We start from the raw sequence: 25,234 nt of genomic DNA on the forward strand, positions 1-25,234 counted from the left end.
TTAGAACAAAGGAACAATGTTAATCCACTTTTTAAAAACTTTTTTTTTAAAAAAAGAAATAGGTCTGATCAGCCAAACTATCCTGATCTCACCAGCAACTAATAATCTTTCCTCCACTTTTACAGCCCATGCAACCTCAAATAAAGCACAGACAACCATGCAACAGGCTGGCCTACCCCTCACTTCATGCAAGGCATCAAGGCCTCCAGTTGCCAGGGCAAAAGGCTGTATCACACCCTCACAATAATACTGGGCATTGGGCTCATTACTGGAGCAGTTGGTGGGTGCCAGGCATCTGCCATGGCCTTTTTCAGCCAGCTACTCTAGAGCAGGTGAAACTGGGCAGCTGATGGGGGAACCAAAAGGGAGCAATCAACAGACCCCTCCTCACTGCTTTCAAACAAGCAGTGTGGACTCAGACAGGAGGAAAAACAGCAGCAAGCTCAAGTGAGTTTAATGACACGTCTCTCTCACGTAAGGACATACCCAGGATCGAAACATTGCAACGCTACGCTCTGCATGTTTGCTGAAAATCAAATCCCACTGACTCCCAAGTGAGCTTCTGTAAGATTGCAGGTTTAATGTATGTTGCTGAAGAGCCAGCAAGGAGTTTCTCAACAGAGCCCAAGGTTATCTTGGACACAGCAGGAGGGATGCTACAGTGTTACATTCATTATCCTCCACAGCTACAGATGCACATTTCATGGTTCTGCTGACAAATCCCATACAAATCAGCCCAGGCATAGCCTCAGAGTCTCTACTTACGTGCCTATCTGTGAAGTCAATTTAGTTGACGAGCCCAAGAGACAGGGTCACTTTTGCAGCGGCTCCCCAGCTGTGGAACCCTCCCCCTCAAAGGTGTACATGGCTTTTATGCTGCAGATTAATAAGTGTTTACTAATAATAAGCAGCTTTTAAAACATCTTTTTCAAACTGTCTTTTGCTCAATGCTTTCTCTGCAGAACTGCGTTACAAAATATAGTTTTTCAGTTGTTTTATTAGTCTCTGAGACTGTTTTAACTGACCTTTATAATAATTTTGATTTATTTTAGACCATTGTATTTACTGTTTTTTATTATATCATGAACTGCCCTGGGTGGGCTATGTCCAAAAATGCAACATATAAATTTTATGAAGAAAGAAAATGAGCAATATTCTTTATTAGTGTGCAAGGATGTTTCACCTTCGCTGGCCACTGTTTGAAAAAGGACGCTACAATTAACTGGGCAGTTTCCCAAATTTTTTTTTGTAGAGAGATGTGAGAACCTCAATCAAGAGGCACTACACCTTTGACTCTGCTTTATTTTTGTCCACTCACCCATTCAGTTTTTTGTTAGAACTATGTGGTTTTTTCTCTCTCTCTGTATAGTTTATTGTCCTAATATTGTAGAAGCCGAACATACACGGCTTTCTTTTATCTTTTCTTGATAATATGCACAAAAATTAATATGTCTATTTTATTTACAAACCTACAATTTATTAGTAAGTGAATTTGAATGATTCTATCTACCAATTGACTAAGCATGACAATAAATTAAAATGTGTTTAATCAGGTTAACAGCTGTATTTAAAACCCATTAGACTAATGGGGCTTGTGCACAAAAGGCATGTCAGCTCAAGCTACAACCCCTTCACTCTGAACAGGAGAGATTTAGGATCTATTCTGTAGACAAGTTCCTGGGAATAGGCGTTCAACTCAAGGCAGAATACAGTGTGCTTTAATTCTGAGCAGACTGCATAGGATTGCTCTGAGTTTATTAGTCACCTTTAAATCAATGAGATCTGAAAAATGCTTGACTGGACAGTGGCATAATTTCTGAGGGCTCATTGCTAAACCAGCTCCTTTATACCAACTAGGTAACTAACCCTGAAGATAGCTCAGTACTCTGTGTAAAGTAGACTTCAGCAGGTCTCAAAAGGCTGAATACAGTCCCTAAGCCTTATAGTTTGATAGCCCTGATCTGAAGCCTATGAAAGAGAAAAGGCATCATCTGCCTTACTGATTACTTAAAGTTTTGCAACAATGCATTTTCACCCCAGATTTTTACTTTCCAATACATCCACCACATTCAATCCAAGTCCTTTGGCCTAACATACTAGAAGCTTGTGAATATTTTTTTATTAATACTTTTTATTTCTATTTTTTTTTACAAAAAGTGTTGTGTAATAAATCTTAGACACAAAATGCAATATGACTGCATTTATACAGACAGAATTAACAGATCTGTAACATTCTATGCAACATGAGATACATAATGTAAAAAAAAAAGTACAAAATCAGATTTGCCTAGAATAAAAAAGAAAATCAAATAAATTTAATAGGTACCAACAATGGAAGAATCTGGAATTATAGTAGCATGCATATCTCTAGTCATATTTGATTTTTCTTTCAGCTTTGACTGGAGTAACGTGTGTTCCACCACGCCAATTCGTATGTCCATCTGAATAGTTTCTTGCTTCAGTTTGGTTAAAGCTTGTTTGATTTTTACTAAGGGAGCTGTTAAAAAAGAAAATGCAAAACAGTAGAGTTTCCTGCTAGCTTTCCACACAAAGGAAGGTATTGTTTTTTCTTCCTAATTTGCTCTCTTTGTTAATCGGGAGAGAGACTTAAATGAACAAAAGAATGACAATACTCTGGAGGCATGACTTTATGGATTCATAATTTCACATGGAAGCTATATTAAAATAAGGTTATCAAATTTTTGACATTTTGGATCTCAAAATGTGCATTAAAGGGTACATACATTTTTTAAACATAGTTATAGTAACAGTATTACATTTTGCACTGGGGAAGGAATATATCTTCTACAGATTTATTTTTCTGTACACGCTAGTACAGATTCAATCAGTTTCTCAGAGTACCAGATGCAGCAGCCTTACAAATCCTGAGGCTACAGCTATACACAGTAAGTTTTTTCCTCAAGAATGTGATGCAAGCCCAGGTAAGGGTTTAGGCTTATGCGGATTTTAAAATGGAATTAAGCCACAACTGACAAGTCCTATATGCTTTATCTTTTTACCAGCTGTGAGCATACCTCTCCCCATATGAATGATAGAAAATGCTCAATTAATCACTCCCTGTCTTCACAAAGGCCCCAGCACAGGGTTTCACGGCCCAACAGGGCAGGAAATCTTTTGCAAACCAGCCATTCTGGTTTTGTTGCTCTGCATTAAGAGTTTTTGCTTACTAAGCTGCTCAGAAGGTGGGAGCTTTGTCTGAGGAAGGACCTGAAAGGCGAGCTTACCTCCATCAGTCATACTGCTTCCCTTTTCTTCCATTTCCTGCTTTATCTTCTCTAATTCTTCAGTAATCTTAAGAGAAACGTAAGCAATGAATCATTTGCAAAATCTAGAACACTCTGAAACCAAAGATATCTCCACTGGTTTTACAAGGAACAACATGAATTTAAGCGCTCACAGACATAAAAAGGTGAGAGATGGGAGGGTTCATTGTTCTGTTTGTGGAATATGGGTTAAGACAGGCATAGGCAAACTCCGACCCTCCAGATGTTTTGAGACTACAATTCCCATCATCCCTGACCACTGGTCCTGTTAGCTAGGGATGGTGGAAATTGTAGTTCCAAAACATCTGGAGGGCCGGAGTTTGCCTATGCTTGGGTTAAGATGTAATTGTGACAGAGGGCCTTTTATTCTTCTCTTCTTATGTTTCCATTTCTCCACTTTCTTCCTTTTCTTCTTCCTGTCCCCCCCCCCCTTATTTTTCTTCGCTAGATTATTTTGGCTTTTATTGTATTTTATGTTGAAAACTTTTAATAAAAATTGATAATATTTTTTAAAAGGTTTCCTGCAATGCCACTACCCTAATTTTTTAGTCTCGTGGCTTTTGTAAAATGAAGGTACCCATGCAGATTTTAATACTATGAGCCTCAGAATAATTTAAATACAAGCCAAAAGTAAAGTGACCCAAGAGATGATAGCATCATTGCGCACAGATAGCTCAGTTGGCTAGAGTGTGGTGCTGATAATGCCAAGGTTTCAGGTTCAATCCCTGTATGAGGAAGCTGTATACTCATAGAATGCAGGGGGGTGGACTAGATGATCCTCAGGGTCCCTGCCAACTCCACATGATTGATTAATCTCTCTAGGCTACTAGTTGCTGATTGTTAAGTGCATGTCTGAAATGAAGAATGGCTAAACTCGATGTAGCCTCAGGATTAGTATCATTTTGCCATATTAATTATATATCAAGGTTTGCATAACTGAAGTGGATCTATCCAGGAATCTGTAAAAGTGAACTAAACTTGGTGGAAGTTGCCCTCCCAGCCCTGCGAGAAGTGGAGAAGGGAGTGGGAGAGCACAATGTTTCTCCTGGGCTTGTCTGGGCCTGCCCTTGTATTGGAAAACACAGCCAAAGAGAGAAGGTTATTTGGCTTTCACAAGGCCATTTTGCTTTATCTTGAGACACAAAACGCTAATAAATATTTGTCTGAACTGTGAAAAGTAAGGGTCATTTTCCATCCTCACATTTTGTGGAATAAACCTCAAGCACCCAGTCTCAATGTGTGCCCTAAGCTAAATGAACTAACAAATTATTATCAGCCCAAGCAGATCACTTTCAAAGATACTGTTGCCAGTGATGTGTGTTTACTCAATACAGTGGTACCTCGGGTTACAAACACCTCGGGTTACAAACTCTTCTGGTTACAGACTCCGCTAACCAGGATGTAGTAGATCGGGTTAAGAACTTTGCCCCAGGATGAGAACAGAAATTGCGGCACGGCAGCAGCGGGAGGCCCCATTAGCTAAAGTGGTACCTCAGGTTAAGAACGGTTTCAGGTTAAGAACGAACCTCCAGAATGAATTAAGTTTGTAATCAGAGATACCACTGTACTATCCCAGCTGGATTTGTTTCATATACAGCCAAGATTTTCATTTACTCATTCCATAATGGTTAAAGGCAAGAGCAGAAAAGAAAATATAAATGTTCACGAAATCATGACAGTAGTGCAACCAAACCACTATTTTGCAGTTTAACTGGAGGTCTTGAATTGGATTCTGTTACTTTAATTACCTGCTCTTACAGGAGCCCTGGTTAAATGAAGGCTTCATACCTATCATTTCTTTATTGTGCCAGGACTGGCATGCAGCCAAGATGAATATGCATGCTTATTCACTTTTCCATCCAGTATCATCAAGAATGCAAAATGGATTAAGGGAACAAATTCCATTAACTGTGATTTGGTGCAGATGAAAACACTCATCTGTGGCCCATCTTGTCATACAAAGTTATGCACTCCTGTCATTTAATATTAGTCATCTCATAAAAATAAAGATTAAAGCTTAGTGCTTATAAAAAAGTAATTTGAAAAGGAATGGTAACTCATTCAGCCTGAAAAACTTTACAGAAGTCAGCAAAGTAAACCACTTAACTAAGGAGTTAAGTGATATAACCTCAAATGAGAGAAATGCCTGATGAACTAGACTGATTAAGTCTTTGCTCTCAGTTTGTTTACGATTTCAAACATAAAACTTCTAAAATACCGAGTCTATGTCCTTACTTGGGAGTAAGTCTTAGAACTAATTGCATCACAAACATACTAACACAGTAGATGAAGACTGAAATGCTTGTCTTGTCATTATTTTAAGATTCTGGAGAGAAAACACACACAAAACATCTGGACTGTAAAATACCACTAAGAAAAGTTCTACCTCAGAAAGAACTCTAGCCCGCTCTGTTACTCCTCCACTTCCTTGTTGGTATTTCTCTTTGGCCTGTGAATAAAAGAAACAACTTTTTTACCTTGAGAGGAAAATGAAGAACCCCTGAGATATGTCCTATTCCACACAAGCAACTTAAATGAAAGACTTGTATGATCTGATCTATAATTAAAAGGCCATGAGAGCAACCTAGAGAATTCTTTATGTTTACATCATTAATAGCACATGAGTAAAAGTCACAGCTTGAGCTTTAACAGTAGAAACCTAGAGTTAATGGTGGAAGAGGCAACACTACAGCCTCTTAACAGCAATCCAAGACTACAGAAAAACAAAGAGACAGTCAGCTTGTTACCTCACTCAGAAGTGCCTGTGCAGAACGGTACTCTTGAACCAAATGCTCCAGCTGGTTGTTGATATACTTTTCTCGACTGCTCACTTTTTCCAGAGTTCTGCTTATTTCATTGTGAAGTTTGTCGAGGTAACCCTGTCAGAGTTTGAAATGGGTCAGTTCTCACTGAAGGCTAGGCAAGGATCTAAAGATCTACTCAAGAGCTTGGGCATGCCCAGTAGGACTTCAGACTCTCTTTTCCATTGATCCCATATACAAGCAAACTTTTAGAAGTTCGCTCACTTTCAAAACCAGCTTGCATAGTTCTTTGGACCATGCCAATGCATTACTGAAGGAACATAGAGAGTTGGCGGAGGAAATATTTCAACTGCTCCTCCAAAACTAGATCCAAAGTTCTTAAGCAACAGCACTTCTGTTACAATTCAAGCTTGCATGTACCCCAAACTTCTACTGTATAAGAGGAGTGGCAGCTAACAGAGAAAGTCTAGCACAGGAGGAAACCAAATGCCTAGCAGCAGTTCATTTTACTAACTAGTGAATCAGAAGCACTTGAGACCGCACATACACACAAAGGGGAAGTTCTCCAATGAGAATCCCCTGAATGATCACAAACTCATAACCACCTCCATTGTATGTGAATTACTTATATGTATCAGAGACTCACCCTGGTATCTTTTAAAGCATATTCAATTCCATCTTGGTGCTGGTGCATTTGATCTACATGGATTCGCCAGTCCTGCAAGTTAAATAAAAAGGCTTTATACAAGTGATATGCAAGCTTGTAATTTACTTCAGACCTGTCAAATCATGGCTTAGCAAGTTTGTGGCATACTTGTCTGCAGATTGTTGTTTGTGACGATTCTTGTTCTAGAAATAATTCTAGCCGAATTCTCTGAACACTGACATTGATTCCAACTCCACTCCTTCTGATACAAGAGGTTGAGATTACTATGCAATCAAAACCTTCATTACAGCCTTCACTACAGAATAGTTAAAGTTTAGCACTGGCAGAATTTTAATCACTTTAAAACAACATACTATTGTATGTTGTACCAGCACCAAGAGATCTCTGAAGGGAAAAGGACTGGCCAAGAGTAACACACAGCAGGCAGCATAAGAGAAGCTCTCCCAGGCATAGGAGATGGATGCATATGGACAATCGTCAGATCAAAATAACCATAGAGAACTATGTTATGTTGGAGATATCCGAATGTACTAGCTAGAGAAGAAGTGAGAGAAGAAGAATAAAGGGGTTGCACAGCTTCTCTAAGAAGCCTCAATGTGTATTACAACACTTTAGTCTTACAACAAGTCATCACATTAAGATAGAGACAGACTGCTAGTGCCCTCCATAGCTCAGTGGAAATATGAACCTAGATTTCTTATCTCCAAGCTCAACACTCTAGTCATTGTGCCACAACAGATGAACTTGTGTGAAACACAAAAACAAGAAGCTTACACTTCTCTCAAACAGCAGATGAGGCGTATAAGTCTGTGTCAAAGCTGAATACTCCTTGACTGTAAAGAAAATTTCTCTATACTTAGGTAGAAGGCTAGGCTAAACCTAGAGATTTTTTTGTATTTAGCAGCATTCAATCATGCTCACACACTCCTGTACACCAACCTGCACTCCTAAGTGGGACAGGTCAAACACAGGTTGACCATCTCATGTCCTGTTTATGAAAACAAGGTCTCTCAGGAGGAAGCAGAGACTGAGGGAAATAACTCAAGGTAAAAAGGAGTCATTTCAGGCTTAAGAGGAGGAATCCTTATAGCAACAGGGAAGCTACCAGATTTTAGCAGATGTACTTCGGAGAGAATGTGGAAGAAAGAAGAGCAAGACAAGAACTGTATTTGTTGAAAGAATGAGGTGAAATTAGAGAATAATCCCTTTAAAATCTGAAATTTTAACTCTGCTGCTGTCACAGTTTTGTATAGACTGTGAGAAGATGTAAACTGATTTCAGCACTTTTAATTTGGTTATTTTATCTCTATTTTTTCTATCTACATTAGTTGAGATAACTGCAGCAACCATGAAAACTGTAGAGGTGAATGCTAAGAAGTAAGCTTGTATTTGAGAAATATATTTGAGAAACAGCAGCAGTCGCCTGGCATCATACGGGATATGAGAGGAGTATCTGAAGACAATCCCAAGGTTTTGATGCCTTCCAGACAGGATGTGGGGGGAAAGATGGAGGAAAACAATTTGGATAAGAAGAAGAGCTCCATCTTCAGTTTGGAAAAACCCATCAAGGAATCATGAGTAAATGTTAGCAATACATTTAAACGTAGCTAGATAGAAGTGAAAAGTTACATGTAGGTGGATAAATGACGGTAATTATACTCATGTATATGGATGAATACAGCCAGAGTGTTCGTGTTGAAGAAGGAGAGTAGAACCCTGACAGATTCCAATGAAGTCTTACAAGTGTGAACAGAAGAATCCAGTCACATGTGTGTGTGTATAATACACAAACTGCAGAGCGATCAATACAACTAAAGACAGCTGAATCCAAAAAGAATACAGATGAAAAAGAGGCCCTAAGATTTGGCAGTAATAAAATCAACAGGAATCCCTGATGGCTTACATTTTGCTTCAAGCAAAACAGATGCTATAAGCAGAGAACTAGATGGAGACTGGAGGGCTACACCGGGAGAAAGCTGATATAGCAAAATGGGGGCAGTAGAGCTCACCACAAAATGCAGAAGTCAAAGATGGTTTGATGCCAACTGTCCAACAGTGGGACTAATTTGGAGACAGCATCATTAAAAGCTGCTCTCCTCAGGAGAGGCTTAACCAACATAAATCTGAACATCCAAAGCATGGGTAGTCAACATTGTGCTCACCAGATGTGGACAACTCCCTTCATCTCTGATTAGTGGCTATGCTGGCTGAGATTAATGTGGTTTGTGGTCCACAACACCTGGAGGGCACTACATTAGCTACCCCAATCTAATGTTTAGGTAGTTGAGGGAATCCATTTAATGCCCTCCTAAAAACTATTTGTTTATACATCTGCACTGCTTTCAATAGGATCATTACATCTAAAAACTGTACAAACATGTTTATGCTGGGTTTCAAGTACTTTGCTTGTAGACACTAATCTATTTTAAGTGCTCAGATGTCAAGTAGCTTTAAAATAGCACTTCACATCAAACTGTGAAATTTTGCAGAAGAAAAGGCAACTAGGATCTCTAAATCAGATTTGGAAATGACTGTTTATAGTCATTTATAATGTGTTGTCTGGGCCTTTAAAAACACACAAGGGAAGGTCATTACAGGAATTTGGGTTACTGCATTAGTAGCAGCACTATAGATATTTATCTATCTATTGCATTTATATCCCACCTTTTCCTCCAACGAGTTCTCTCCACCCTTATTTAACCCCCACAACAACATGAAGTAAGTTAGGCTGAGAGGCAAGGTCACCCAGTGCACTTCAAGGCTGAGAGGGGATTTAGCACTGGTCTTCCAGGTCCTAGTCTGACACTCCAACCACTACAAAATACTGTCGTTACTCACCTTATTATCAGTTCTGATTGTGACTTTCAACTGTGGTAGTACCCGTTCCACTTCAAGGTTCCACTCAGCTGCATCTACTGTGGATTCTAAAATCTCTTCTTGCTTTGATTCAATCATATCCTATCAATAAGTTTACATTATGCACATCAGCAAATGATGAAACTGCAAAATGCAGTAATACCATAGAGAACACAAATTTCAAAACCTGCAGTGCCAGCACAAACATTGAAGATGATGCATACCAACATTTAAATAACTACTAATTCACATTATTATTATTATTATTATTATTATTCCACCCGTCTGACTGGCTTGCCCTGACCACTCTGGGTGGCTCCCAACAAAATATTTCAAACACAATAAAACCTCAAACCTCAAACATTAAAAACCTCCCTGTACAGATGTCTCCTTTGCCACTGCTTGTAAAAGCCATCAAATAATTAACATGAGGAAACTCCTGAAATTAACTTATGTATTACTTAAGCACAAATTATAATGCTAGTTTGATAAGTTAGCATGTATATACTTGATTTGTAAGAAAGTAAACATAAGAGTAATCCTACAATGATGTCTTTAAAGACTCTATGTGATGCAAAATTCATTGTGCATTTTATTATTATAGTCAAATTAAACATTGACTGAAATTGTTAACAGAGTCAAGATGCAAGTCATAACTACTACTGAGAAGTTGTAGAATTTATGGTACATAGAATTGATTGTATATTGTAGAATTTATGGTATATGGTAGATGGACTAAGCTGTCATGTGTGCTTCCAATGATGCATTAAGTGAAACTCAAATTGCATGCTGAGGCTTTCCACATCTGCTAACTCTTGTGCTACACACACACACACACACACACACACACACACACAGGCAAATAGCCTGAAGAGTGTTGACATCCTTCAAAGGATTGTGAAAAGCTGTACACAGCGATGCAGCAGCAATGGGCACCATGAATGAGCAGAAGTGTCTTTCACTTACACAACAGCACAATGTGAACTGAAGAGCAAGAACGCATACCGATTTGTAAGTTTGTGCCTTCAAAACGTTCAGATCAATGTAGTTTTCTTCATTATCTGTCTCTTCTTCCTTAAGAACATAAAAAATATTGTTCAGCAAGAAATGCAGGATTGTGTTTTAAAAACAGTTTCTGAACTGCATCACAACCGTTGCCAAAGGAAATTTGAAACATGGTATTATGTACTGACCCTGGGATAGCTCAATCAGTACAGCATGAGACTCAGTCACAGGGTTGTGGGGTCAAGCCCCACGTTGGGCAAAAAGATTCTTGCATTGCAGTGCACTAGATGACACTCATGGTCTCTTCCAACTCAACAATTCTGTGATTCTACTACCCATGGAGCTTTTTAGGAGCACCACTCTTTTGGCAATAGCTACCACAACTGCATTGCCCCCCTTGCGTTAAAACATCACTGGTGGTTGGCTCACACAATAAATTTTGCTCCATGTATGAGCAATTCTGGACACCCACCGTACATGTATTTACATGAACAAGGCAACACGGCAAGGAAACTGAGCAATCATGGATGCAGCAGGCAGAAATTCCTATGATTATGACAGCTGGAAAATTGCTGCCACATTAACATGAACTGTTGCAAGCTGTATCAGTCCTTTTCATTCTATATACTAGCTTTTGGTTCATGCAAGCATGTGGCACAGAATGGTTTGGACTGCTAATATACTGAACCCTTTGATTTGCAGCAATTTAAACTAGAATTTTCACAATTGTTTAGGCAACAATTCTAGCCTACTCTGCTAGTTTCTAAAGGTTTTCCCCCCTCTGGGGCAACATGAAAAAAGGGGATCATCCAGAATGAACACTACTACCACACTCTGCCGCCATATGTAGACAAGCCTAACTGGCTTTCTAAGTGACAAATCTACTGAGCATATGTTATATCAACAAAATATTCAGACTAGACTGCTACTTTCTCAGACTGACTATTTACACTTCTTAATTCAAGACAGTACTACAGAGCTGACCGTACTTATAAGCCTTTCATGTGGAACACAAAATTATTCCTTTACCTCATTTCCACTTCCTAAGAAAAGTGTCTTCACATTTAACAATAAAATTAATGTCAACGAAAAATTACCTATACCTACCGCAATTACTTCTTCCACTTTATTAAGGGTCAGTTCAGCATCATCTTCTGTTATTGCTTCTTCTTCTAGCTCCTCTGTTGGATATGTTGCTCTAAAACAATGAATGCAAGCCTCTGAGAATGTTACAACAGATATAGACAGACAGACAGCTAATGTAAAAATGCAGCTGTTTTGAAAGCAATGCTAGGCAGTGATATGGGATAGAAAAATCTTCTGCTGCTATATTTTTCTGTGGAAAGTTTCTAAAAATGCATTGTTTCATAAAATGAATTTGAAAAATATGATATCCATCAAATCAGGCAATTTAAAAGTTGTAATTAAGTTTTTCAGATGTTTATGCCTAGGAAGCATCTATGCAAATACAATAAACATAAATGTATAGCTCTTTTGAGTGTACTAAAATTAGTATGTTAATAGCTCCAGTGCTTTAATTTGTTTTGCTTAGAAATCTAAATAATATAAGAAAAATGTATGCTATTGAATGGCCATGCCTTAAATTTTTTACAAGCATTCCGGGGGGGGGGGGGGGATTACCAAGCAAAGCATTGAGTTGGTTTGAATATAATGTTTAAACTAAATTGGTTTCTTCTCTTAATCAAATACTTCAGTTCAAATACGTTGTGCTATTGGAAAGCTCTGAGATATTTATGCAGCATGTAAAATTAACATAATATGCTATACTTTTATATTAATTATAAGTCAAACACGCCAGCCGAGCAACGCTAATTCCCAATCCGCATTGCCAGAGGGTGTGTGTGTGTGTGTGTGTAGGTTTGGCCTTAGCTATCTCTGCTGGGCTCATGTGTGTGTGTGTGCACATGCTCCCCCAGTGCACAGGGTCCCCTGCATTCATTAAAAGCTCAGGCTGCTGACAGGCTACTCCTGGTGTAAGGGCCTGAAACAGGCTGTGAGCAGGGCCAGCCATGGATCTGCTGGATCCTAAGCTACTCCAGTCCTGTCTACTGCGTCAGCCTGGAACTGGTGAAGCAAAATCTGGGTAAAAAACTCTCCTCTTTGCACTCTGGCTGGTGGGAGCAACAGGGCTTTGGATGCAGCTGTGGGCCCATTTTTTAATATATTTTTTTAAAAAACATGCTTGCCTGCTGCTCTTTGGGCCATAGTGCTGAACCAGGACCTTTCAAAGGCTGAGTCCTCCAACCACTGCAGTTCTGAGGAAGAGACTGATTTATTCCCATGTAGGTCTGTTGACACCAGAGCCTTCCTTAGCCCTGAGAAGAGACCTTTGCCACCAGATTTGGATGGCAAGACTGTAGATTCCCATGGGATCAAGAGAGTTTTGGGAGATCACCACAGCTGGAAATTGTGTTACCCCAAAGAACAATCGGCTGCAACAAAAGGCACCAATCTTTTAACTAGCCAGCAGGCAGCACTTGTGGGGGTGGAGCCTCCAGTCAATGACTACCTAGCCCTGCTGTAAAACCCAGCCAGTTGCTTCAGGATATCAGTGAAACAGCTTGGAGGTTTTGGTTTCACCAAAACCATGATCTTGAACCCAATACCCAATATCCATGATCTTGAACCCACACTTTGGATTAACTCCAAGGTGGCTTTGGAACTGGAGACTACTGAGCTTACCTTGCTTAGGCCATCACCTTAGTGGTGGGTTTCCCTTTTAGAATGACAGTGATTAACTTTTTGTGCTTCTGAAAGCTCACAGGGAAAAGGGAAACAAAAGCAGCTAGTTTGAAATCTGCATATACATATTTCTATGCAATGCTCAACATTGCTCTTTTGCTATGAGTCACTGCTATTTTGAGAGGTGACAGAGACACCTGTTGTGGGGGGGGAAATCCAGCCCATGCCATGTTATTTTTCATCAAATACAAGTAAAGGTACCCCTGACCATTAGGTCCAGTCGCGGACGACTCTGGGGTTGCGGCACTCATCTCGCTCTATAGGCCGAGGGAGCCGGCGTTTGTCCGCAGACAGCTTCTGGGTCATGTGGCCAGCATGACTAAGCCACTTCTGGCAAACCAGAGCAGCGCACAGAAAAGCTGTTTACCTTCCCGCCAGAGCGGTACCAATTTATCTACTTGCACTTGACGCGCTTTTGAACTGCTAGGTGGGCAGGAGCTAGGACCGAACAACGGGAGCTCACCCCGTCGTGGGGATTTGAACCGCCGACCTTCTGATCGACAAGCCCTAGGCTCTGTGGTTTAAACCACAGCACCACCCGCGTCCCTAAATTCAAGTACAATCCATTAAAAACAACATTTGTGGGATATCTGTTAGCCAAAACCATCAACCAATCTACACGGTGGATTATGGGAATATCTGCTTCTTGGTTTTGGGGTTTATTTAAGTTTGCAGTACTTGCAGTTGCCAATAAAATCTTGAAAATTTAAGCCAATTTGTTCATGTTTTGTATATTTGATTTCTTCTGCATGCATCTTTAAATGATACTTTGTTTTCTTTCTCTTATTTAATGTGTACACCACTTTCACCGTCTCTGCATGGCCTGGTATACACTGCCTGGTTTGTATTGCTGCAGCTTGCCTTTAACTATTATAGTATTGTAGCTATTTTGTATTTTAATGGCACTTGTACTGCAATCTTTTTGTAAATGGTTTTTTATACTGTAGTTTAAATGCTTTGTACATCATTTTTAGTACCCTGGTATGAAAGAGGCAAAGAAACATATTAAAAAAGATCTGGTGTGTGTGTATCTGTAACTGAATGAGGCTGACAAATGTTATCATTTCCCCAGAGAAGGAAGGGAGAAGACATTGAGAAACAGTGTGAACTGCCCAGTAAGCTTGGCCCTGAGCAGAGATTTGAAATCAGAATCTACAACTCATGTTCTTAAGCACTGCCCTACACCAGCACTTGTGATGCTATGAGCACTAGTTGTTTGTTTGCAGAGCTGTGGCTACAGTGCGTGTGGGTCTTGGGCATGGACAAGCCAGATTCAAGTCTCTGCTCAATATTTCCACATGAAGGTATTGAAGCAAGCAAGTCTATCTCAGCCCTAACCTATCCCACAGGGTTATTGAGACAATAAAATAAGACAACCCAATATGCTCCACTTAAAGTTTCTTGAAGGAAGGGTGGGCTAAAAATTTGAGAGATAAGACAGTTGTGGAAATAGGTGTTCTTGCTAGGGAGAGCACTACAGTTTACCAGCATCAAAAATACTATGATTCACATGGTAGGAAAACAAAACATATATGTAATAGAGCCTCCATCATGAGAAGGACATCTGGCTCTCACACAACAACTGAGTAAAAAGTGCAGACTGACTGTGAAAACATACAAGAACAAAAACTAAAGTGGTGTGAAAACTTAGGCATGTATCTCAAAAGACAGCATTAGAAGATGATCGTTGGAAATGACCTGCTTGCATTGCTTTGGCTCTCTCATTTTATACAATTAATGCCTGAATTCCTGGAAAAGAAGAAATGTAAGAGATTATCTTGTTAGGATACCTTTTCCATGCAAAGGATGTGTATTTTAAGGCTTCTTCAGCTAAACAATCAAGAACATAGCATGCTTGCTCTCCATAACCTGCCTTTAACTTTGAAGGAGGAAAATCCACAGATCTGCCCTAAAACAAAGATAGATATCATTACCAGAAATGCAAAATCATTACACCTACTAACTACATTTCTTCATCCACAAAAGGGTTGTGTGTGTGTGTGTGTGTGTGTACACAGCACCAAGAAGCAAAAGTTTGTGTGAGTGAGTCATCACAGATGGAGCCAGTTCATACATTCAGCTGGAATTATCAGGTGATGAGAAATCAATTGTTATACATATATGTGTGAAACAGACCTCTGAGTGCTGCAATCATGATCCATACTGGCTTACATCTGAGTTTTCTATTTGGATGTACTGTCTAAATGTGAGCATGACAGCCAAAACATATAATAGTTTCTCATTGGCTTTTAAGAGACCTTTCCTGGCAATAATCCATAGCTACATTACTTGGATTGGTACTTATTCAGTTTCATCTTTGATTCCTGGAATTACTAAAATAGCAATTTATTCAGAAACTAGGTGAACATTTTTCTCCCAGTACTAGTCAATTTACATACCACACCAAGCGGTAGTTAAATCAACTTAACTATGACTGGTAGGATGTCCAAGCTGAGAAATTATGGTTCTGAATTGGTTGGCAAACCAAAATTAGAAAGAATAGTTTGCAGTGGGTTTCCCAACTACGGGTAGTGCTAACTATGATTTGGTGTGATGTCCGAATTGACAAGTCATAGTTATGGCCATCACTGTGCCCCCAAAAGCTTGCTGCACCATGAAAGAAAATTAAAACATAGTTCTAAAGTATGTTTGTCTGCTGTACATTTGGAATTGCAACGCATGATCTCAGTTTCAAGCTATGGTTAATTCCAACCACATTTTGATATATTGTTTACATGTAGCCAGAGGATCACTTAACGCATGAAAAAGCGTCTGCTCGGGCTTTGTTTCGAAGAACTCAAAACAGCATGAGAATAAAAAATTATATTCAGAACCAACTCCCCCACCCACTTATTAGAAGCAACACTGAAATGAACTGGTGTTAATCACTCCCATACAAAGCAACTGCTGTTGCATCCACCCACCTGCTCCAGCAGAGAGACAGAATCACTCTTGTTCAGGAGGAGGCGGATGACAAGGCCCTGTCACTTTTTCCACCCTGCAACTCTATGATATGACAAATTGCACCTGCTGAGGTTCCCTCTTCCACACAACTATTCAAGGAACAGGAACTAGTCCTGTCTTCCAACTAGTTGTCCTAACAGTAATAGTGTGGTTTGGGTCTATTTTCTAAGAAAACTTCTCATTTAGTCAAACTCTGTATCAGAACATGCACACACATTAGTGCAAAAGCTTTCAAGAAACAAAGTAAGAGAAGAGAAGCTCAATTCTTAGTCACCTTCCTTTTAAAAATATAAATTCAACTGCAGTATACAAGCATCTCTGCCTTGTTTTCATTTCCATTTGATCCTTAAAAACAATTCCATTTTTCTCTCCTGTCTTTAATTCCAAAATCTTCAGTAATCCAAAATGCAGCCGACCCAATAGAAACTCAGCATGATTACTTCCAAGTAAGTAAAAAGATGGGAAATGGAGTGTCAACCACAGAGCACATGCAGTATGACACTTGGGTTGTATTGATGAACTTGGGTATTTGACAATCATGATTTAAAATCAGCCCAACCACACATGATAAGAGTGACAAAACATATCCCTGATCCTAGACCATGGTCTGCAAAACCATTGTAGCTGTTTAAAAATCAATATAGTTCTACTTAAGGATCAGTTAGAAAGAACTAGCATATAAGTCACCTACAAAGTGATTATAACAGACCAAAAAATTTCAGATACACACAAAATATGATCCACTTACAAATGACCGCAGTTCTGATAGTATGCTAGATATTGTTGCATTTGGGTCATCGTATTCCTGTGGCTGCTCAAAAGGATGCCCTGCTTTATTAATTAGCCAGGCAGCAAGGGTGCAGAACATGTAGAATTGTTCACCTGGGTTAATGGGCAGTGCAAAGTAGTGCCTGTTTTAAAAGGGAAAAAACAAAAAACAAAGATTAGCCTCCCTATATTGAAAAATCTCGTCCTTCTAGCTAACAGAACTTATCTGTATTACTATAACCCTCTATGCCCCCAAATTGCTTTTCTCAAGGATGACATTAGGGCTGGTATTTCACTGACAAGCAATTTCCCCGAAAGATGTGCTATTTTCTTTGCAGTACTTTCAAAATGTTATGCCATAACGAGCCATGACTTCCATTGTGTATGTACACCCTGCAGATAATTAATTTGAGTCCAAAGCTGTAAATGCAATTCTCAAGAGTATTAAAGCTGCACTTGAGAGTTCAAAGGGGATTTGATTATCAGGTAGTTTATAAAACTTTTTGCAGCTTGACCTTCTATGGAAGTACACAGCAGTTCAGACAAACGCACAATATTTCATATTGTCAATAAAACAGAAATTTACTTTAGAAATATTGTTACAAATAAGAAATGTTCAAATTGGGACGTGAGGGGCACATTTGTTGGCTTCCGTCTGTCTTGAGAGACAGAGAATGTGCCCCTGGTGGTGGAAGCACCGAAGTGACCTTCCTGGACAGTACTGTGTATGGAGATCCTGGGTTGCCCCAATGACAAGACTTGCCGATGTGGTCCAAAAGAAAGTAGAGTTATACATCTGGCACCAGCTTGATGGCAGGAGTTGCCAGCAGGAGGCGTACAAGGTGCCATTCAACTGTCTTAGGGATTCCACTCACATCTGTGTAGGGTCTATTCCTCAGCCTTTTCTTCTCCCAAAGATATCCCACAAGGCAGCAGAGGTTTAGGATGAGAATTTTCCTTCTCCTAGATGGGCTACACTCCCAGGCTGATGAGCGCCATCTGTCCAACATTTCCCTCTGCAGCACATGCAGAGACTGCCTTCTTGACCACTGGACCTACTATTGATCTTGTACGCTCGATCCACCAGAGGCCTGTGTTTGCATGCAGAGAAAGGTCCTAACTCACTGAGGGTTTGAGACTCTTCGGGTTCCCTCACCTGGTTTAGGTGGCCAGTCAAAAGCATTCTCAGGGTGTGGCCACTGTTGCATGTTGATAGATTCTAAGAGTCACAAGTGAGAGCTGAGTGCAGGGTGGGGACCAAAGGTGGACAAACTATCCCCAAAGCAGCATTTTCTACCCTTCCCCTAACACCCCATACAGGTATCATTTCCTAAACTACAGTGTCCACAATTTACAAAGCAAAAAGAGAGATTAAATTTGGCCAAAAAAAAAACCCCTATCTTAAAATGAAGTTCTATCTGCTAAGTTCAAACAGCAGCTTTGGAAGTATTTTGAAAAACCTGTTATTTTAGCTCACTTATGGATTCCAAGGTGATGGACAGTTGATTATTTTAGTACTAGTGACTATTTAAAGTATTCATTTAATTTTAATTGAATTTTAACAGAGTATTTATATTTGTTTTAAAAATCTACTGTTACCAAGCCTAGGCCTTCAACATGGAGTATCCTAGAAACTTAAACAAGCAGAATGAAACAAGAACAAAATATTAAAACTCTTTAACAAAAGTGAGGAAACAAAAGACATCACACACAGGGTACATTAATAGTAACAGAAAGCCCTGCTAATGGAATGTTTGGAGACAGCATACCAGAGGCTACAGATCCACAGACCCAAAGCTCTCAGGTCCCCTGAGGGGTCCAATAATCAAACTCCTCAGCTGTGCCACCTTGGAACTTGCACAGCAAACATTTAAATCACCAAGTGACCTTCCACCATCTGCCCTGGCCTGCATGGTTTTGAATACGATAGAGCACCTACTGCTTTTATTAAATAAAATGTAGTCAATACATACCTCGGGTTAAGAACTTAATTCGTTTTGGAGGTCCATTCTTAACCTGAAACTGTTTTTAACCTGAGGTGCCACTTTAGCTAATGGGGCCTCCCGCTGCTGCTGCTGCACCGCCACAAGATTTCTGTTCTCATCCTGAAGCAAATTTCTTAACCCGAGGTACTATTTCTGGGTTAGCGGAGTCTGTAACCTGAAGCATCTGTAAACCGAGGTACCACTGTATCATATAATACCTCGGTTCTCAAACGTCATCTGTTCAGGAAGCCTGTTTGGCTTCTGAAACGTTTGAAAACCAAGGTGTGGCTTCCCATCAATTGCAAGAGCTTCTTCCACTCAGCGGAAGCCGCATCGTACGTTTGGGTTCCGAAAAACGTTCAAAAACAGAAGCATTTGCTTCCGGGTTTTCGGTGTTTGAGACCTGAAAAATATGACAACGGAGGTGTTTGGGAACCGAGGTACCACTGTATAAGCAAGTGACACCTTTCAACATGCCAGTCTTTCTCTTTTGCGGCAAGTATAAAGAGTTCTATCAACTATAATAACAATATGTACTTTTGCAGTGACATTCTTCCCAAGAAACAGAAACATTGACTTGTCTCTTTAGGCAATACTTTAAACTCCCAACTCCCAAATCCTGCCAGTATCTTGAGAATAGGATACTGTATAGCTATCAGTAGTATTAGGGGGCTGTATTACTTGAATCTGATTTATTCACATGCAACAATATTGATTCAATTCTCATATTCTGAGTGTCTTAAATCTGCAATAAAAATGGATTATAATTTATTTCAAAGAATATCCAATTCAGAAAAAGAAAGTGTTTAATAACTTTACCATTTCATTAAAAGCATTTCCAAATTAATGCAAGTTTTCTATTTAAACTGAAGTAATGAAACTGTACAACATATCTCGGAACTGTTAATTGGTAGATCTGCCATTTTTGCCCGCAACAAACCAAGTCTGCAAATCAGCTCCCCCAGATGCTAGTGAATAATATTCTTTTGAAAATCTGCTAATTTTTGGCACAATCCAAACCCTGGTTTCTGCCTGGCGGGGCTTAATGGAGCAGCAGGGCCACCCATCCCTGCTGTGCAAGCTGGCTGGGGCAGAAAGGTAGGGGAGGGCAGGCACATGTCTGTGCCAGCTTGGAGGTGGTGCAGCAATTAATCCCAGATGGGGACTGATGTCATTACACAGACAGCAGTGAGGCTGCCTTGAGATCCAAGGAATCTGGCTCAGCCCCATGCCACCCCAACACCCTATGGGGGGGGGGGGCTTTCCAGTCATCCACCCAGTAGACAGGCAGAAAGAGGAGTTCTGAGCCAGCTGAATGACACTGGCATGACTCTGCAGGCAGAGGCTCTCCACAATTCAACCCCCTCCTATTCTGGGGGCCTGGACTGCCCCCTTGCCTGTATACTAATGTGTGTGGTGCAGCATCAATGCTATTCTCAAGAAGAGAATAGATGATTTGATCTGGGTGTTATAACCTGGACTGAAGGGAGTGCATAAAGTGCAGTTTACTAGTTCAGACACCACAGGAAACTGTAGTCTTAAGAATCAAAGACAGCTTTGACAGAAGTGGATATGGGAGGGAAGGGGCAAAAGGAGGACTACACAGCTCATTTCAAAACAAACAACTATGGTTTGTTTATCAGGTGAAGGATAATGATGTCTGGAACAAGCCAACATCTCATCTTGCATTTTCATCAACTATGCTTTGAAAAGCCGACATGTAAAGTGTAGTTGGAAGAACATAGCTCAGCAAGGTGAGAACAAAGGTTTTACCTTACACAACATAGAAAACATTTTAATTATAGCTGAGTAGTCCTAGAAGTTGTAACTTTGATGTGGATTACACTGATGAACAAAAAAGGACTAAAATGTGCGCAACAATAATCAACTGATTCAACGAGGTGCTTTGAAGAGCTGTTCAAGATAAAGCACCATCTTCTTCTTAACCTAAAACCTCATTCAGACGACAATTAGTTTCCGGCAGTGCAATTCCTTGTGTGTCTACACAGAAGTTCTGAGTTCAATGGGACACTCCTAGGTAAGTATGTATAAGTCAAGTGTACTACATATATCCCCAAGTATAAAGCCTAGGAACATTTAAAAAGAAATCATGAACACAGAAACTGCAAAAATTCTACTCTGCACAGCATTTGAGCAACATACACAAGTTCTCTGAACACAGCTTTCATCCAAACTGCAAAAGGATTGACACTAACAGTCAGGCTGGCCAAAAGCCTAATTGGCCACGCTTAAATTAAATTATTCCATGTTTACAGCCACTCTGCTAGAGTTACAAGAACAATATGAACAAATCAGGCTGATTAATGAATGAATACTATTTTGTATTTTCTTTTATCTGTAGATGAAAAGAGTGCTACAATTTGAGGATGAAAATAAAACCTCTAAAACATGGCTTTGGTACTTCAAAGATGTAACAGACTCTAGTCAGAGCTAGAGCTTAAATTCCTGCAAAACTTTCACCAGTCACAGCACAAACAATTCTGAGCAACAATTACCCTTAAGGAGGAGTGATCAGTAAGCCACAGTCTGATAAAGTTCAACTTTTATAACTTAAGACAATTAACTTAAGATCCATTAACAGTGTCTCCCACTAGGACTTTGGTGCACTTTGGAGCACTAGAAACAAAGAACAGGTCCAACATTGTCTAAGGATCAGTCTTAGGGCTACAGATGAGGAAAGCGGAACAAAACAAATGGAAGCAGGGTGCACCAAAGGTATAAGACTGCAATGAACAAGCAAGTTCTCTCCTCAAAAATTTGACCAATTCTGCTGACTCTCACAAGGAGAGAATCCGTGCCTGATGCACATCCAATCTCAACACCACTCCCAAACACTAGGCAAATTTAGGTCACTGACATTACAGGATTGAGCACTGTAAATGGAACACCTCAATGTCTAAAAACTACTTATTCACCTAATAAAAAAATGACATTGTTTATTTATCAGTCTGAGAGGAAAGACCTTTCCTCACCAAGCAAAATCTCAAGAGTTCATCTAGAAAAGTCCCATCTTAACACTGGTTGGATCACAACCCGCTGCTGCACTAGACGGCACACTTTTATGAGCAGATTCCTCCAAAGTAAAAGTTCTTCGCCTTCTAAAAATTAGAAGGGCGCCAATGTCCCAAAACGCCTACGTATAGGGGGGTACATAAATTCAATAAATAACAGTAACAGTAATACATCCATGTTAAAAACAAAAATCACCAACTCTTGCAGCATAACCACACGCATGTTCCATCAGAAGGAAGTTCCACCAAGTTTAACGACATTTTAAGAAAACGTGCAGCCGTCACAGTCCTAACTCATCCAAAATGTAAGTTTTTAATCACTTAGCTTCTCAGGGGCTGCAGAAGAAAACGCGTGCCCTGGAAAACGGACGAAGCATGCAGACATGCAGCACAAAGCCTATGCACGTTTTATCTGGCAGCTAGTTCTCTTCTGCTCCGGCGGAGTTGCTCACCCCGAAGTGAGCGCGGGCACAGAGACAAAGCACCCGGCGGCCCCGCTCTCCAAACAACATTACTCGTCCTGCACAAACTTCAGCGTGCGCAGCGGTCACCAACCGACTCACCTGCAGGGGGGAATCGCAAACCACCAGAGTTCCCAAGAGACAAACTCAAGTGCCAGCCACCAAGAGGAGACCAACCAGGGGCAGGGCTGACCCAGCAGGGCGGGCGCACGTGGGAACCATCCCTTGCCGCGGACACGTGTACGCCTCGCGGGCAGGGCCGAGCCTTTCGCTCTTCGGCCGGGAGCTTCGGACGGGACGGGAGTTAGGCCCGCTTTTACCTGGAGGGCGGCCTCATGTTGTGGCTCCGCAGCGCCGCCTCCTCCTCGTAGTTGAGCAGCTTCAGCTTCTCCAGAAGGTCCTCCATCATGACGAACATGTGGTAAACCGCGCCGGGGCCCCGCTCCACGGCCCCCGCCGCCGCCGCGGCGTCGCCTTCCTCAGCGGCCGCCATGACCATCCCTCAGCCAGCCCGGAGTTGCCCAGCACAACAACACGCAAGCGGCGAGGCCGGCGGCGGCGGCGTAGCCGGGGAAACAAACCCCGCCCATCCGAACACTCGCCCGCCAATCACTTCTCTCCTGGTGCTTCGGACCCAATCGTTTCGTCGTCGCCTCATTGCGCGTGCGTAGAGCGGCACGGCGCTCCCCTCCCCCAGTCGCCTCGCGCGTACGTCTCCCTCCGCTTCGCCTCCTTACCTCCCTTTTACGTCTCGGCTGAGGTTCCATCGAAAGGGGCGTGTCCCCGGAGGCGGAGTCACGTGTGTTGAGTCCGCTTCGCCGTCTCCCTGCAGAAGGAGAGAGAGGCTGCGATGTCCGCTGCCAAAGGGCAGCGCCGAGGCGGAGGCGGGCAGGGGCGCCGTGGCATTAAAGGGGCCGAAGAAAGGAGCCGTTTCTTTTCAGTCACGACGGAAGGGAACTGGTGAAGCCCTTTGCGCGTTTATAACGGCTGGAGACGTGTGTACGCATCGCCGTAAAAAGAGGGAACGCATCAAGCACAAAGGAACCCCGCAAAAATTAAAAAAGGGGTGCACAGATTTGATGTGCGGGGTAGAAATAAAATTATTATTATTACTACTTATTATTTGCACGAGCTGCATTTTATTCCCATATGCAGATTTAGAAGTCATGACTAATTTAAATAGATGTATTATATATTTCATTGTAATAGAGAGGTCCGTTGTCCAGGCAGGCACTGTTAGTGTGCAGCTTTCAAGGGCTCCTGCTCTTCTCCCTTCTTATTATGCTTCTCTCTCCGCATTTCCTCTCCGCCTATGGAATGTTGCAACTGAAATGCCCTGTAGTTTTGGAGGGAGACTGACAGTTGAAATTAAAAGTTCAAGGTAGGTATTTTCTTATAATGCCTTTATGGGCACACTTAAACCATAGGAATATAATTTTACATGTTTTAGACTGCACTTAGACTGCACAGTGAGCTAGCCTGTAAGTTCCATTGAACAAAGTGGGACTCCTTTCTGAGTAAACTTGCATAAGATTGCACTATTAAAAATAGTCCTGATTTGCGGATAAAATTGGAGGTACATACATCAAAATCAAGGCTTAAACCCATGCTTTTTAGTGAATCTCAACAGTCAGTAGGCTAATACTGTTCAGTTGGCACTGGACTGAATACCACTCCAACACTACCAGCATTGTTGTAATAAATGTCAATTAAAAATGCTAGTTGCACATTTTTCTCATCATTAGTGTCAGCACCCAGAGAATTTTAGGAACTCTTCAGCCCAATTGAATGCCATTCTCAATTCTAAATATAAATTTCCATCTGGGACTTGGATGCGCATTCTTTCTGCAGTTGACTTGTCAGAACATGGTTGGCATGGTGTCAAATGACTTGGTTCAGTTTCTTCATTGCTGGAAAATGATGGACCACATCCTCTGCCAAATTTCTTCCTGGCCAAGTCAGTGACATTTGTTGGCCATCTGCATATGATAGCTTAACTGGCAGATAGCAAACTTCTGACTGCCTTCAAGAATAGTGTTCTGTTGTCAAGTCTCCATGAGCAAAGGATGCTTATCTAAGATCATATTATGGATACTGCTGAATACAAGCTGTTGATAGCTTTTGTTTTATATAGGAACATGGGAAGTTACCTTATACTAAGTCAGACCATTGTTCTGACTAGCAGTGGCTCTCCAGGGTTTCAGGCAGACATGTCGCCTGAAAATATTGGAGATTGAACTCACAGCCTGCACACACAGCAGATGCTCTACCACTGAGCTATGGCCCTTGTTAAGGATACAACTTTTCTCAAGAAAACTAATGGCTTGGGATGGCTGGTAGATGTTTCACTAATGGGAGCTAATTTTTGTAAGATGGCTTAATGATACAGAGTTTTCTCTGGAATCGCCAGAGAAAACTGTAATGAATCCCCCAGCAGCCATTCAAACAGGGCTGAGAGCTTTATCAGAGCCAAGAATAGTCTTCTTCCAGTGCCAACCTGGGCTGGACTAACAGCTACAAACATCAGAAAGGAAAGTGAAACTAAATAAAAGTAGCTGCTTTGCCCCCTATGGGATAATGTCAGCGCTATTAAACTGTTTAGTTAGGCTTAGAGAACATTCCCAGGTGTCAAGGATATGTCAGGATGCAACGAAAGGCATCACTTTGGAGAAGGCGTCACCCGCTCC

General features: G+C 41.0%; 1 protein-coding gene across 3 annotated transcripts; it reads right to left on the bottom strand.

Moving 5' to 3' along the window:
* Positions 1–2,111: 2,111 nt before the first annotated feature.
* On the bottom strand, positions 2,112–23,120 carry IFT57 (intraflagellar transport 57). Of its 3 annotated transcripts, none has more exons than XM_028726714.2 (11): positions 22,868–23,117; positions 17,050–17,212; positions 15,128–15,246; positions 11,682–11,772; positions 10,536–10,643; positions 9,552–9,671; positions 6,693–6,764; positions 6,032–6,163; positions 5,671–5,733; positions 3,246–3,312; positions 2,112–2,497 (listed from the first exon to the last, which is right to left on the bottom strand). In XM_028726714.2, exons 1-11 carry the CDS (start codon positions 23,044–23,046, stop codon positions 2,316–2,318), a joined length of 1,296 nt encoding a protein of 431 aa, XP_028582547.2. In that variant the 5' UTR covers positions 23,047–23,117; the 3' UTR covers positions 2,112–2,315. The 3 variants fall into 3 exon arrangements, with proteins under 3 accessions (XP_028582547.2, XP_028582548.1, XP_028582549.2); XM_028726715.2 differs by having other exon boundaries at positions 10,575–10,643; positions 22,868–23,116; XM_028726716.2 differs by lacking the exons at positions 15,128–15,246; positions 17,050–17,212 and having other exon boundaries at positions 22,868–23,120.
* Positions 23,121–25,234: the final 2,114 nt, after the last annotated feature.

Source organism: Podarcis muralis, chromosome 4 (assembly GCF_964188315.1).
Source record: "Podarcis muralis chromosome 4, rPodMur119.hap1.1, whole genome shotgun sequence".
Lineage (NCBI taxonomy): Eukaryota > Metazoa > Chordata > Lepidosauria > Squamata > Lacertidae > Podarcis > Podarcis muralis.

Excerpts from the sequence above, each read along its gene's own strand:
- IFT57 (XM_028726714.2), bottom strand. The coding sequence starts at position 23,046 with ATGGTCATGGCGGCCGCTGAGGAAGGCGACGCCGCGGCGGCGGCGGGG. Across the intron at positions 11,773-15,127 it reads ACATCCTTTGCATGGAAAAG|AGCAACATATCCAACAGAGG; the intron begins GTATCCTAACAA and ends TCATTGTTTTAG. Across the intron at positions 9,672-10,535 it reads AGTTCACATTGTGCTGTTGT|GATATGATTGAATCAAAGCA; the intron begins GTAAGTGAAAGA and ends ACTTATTGATAG.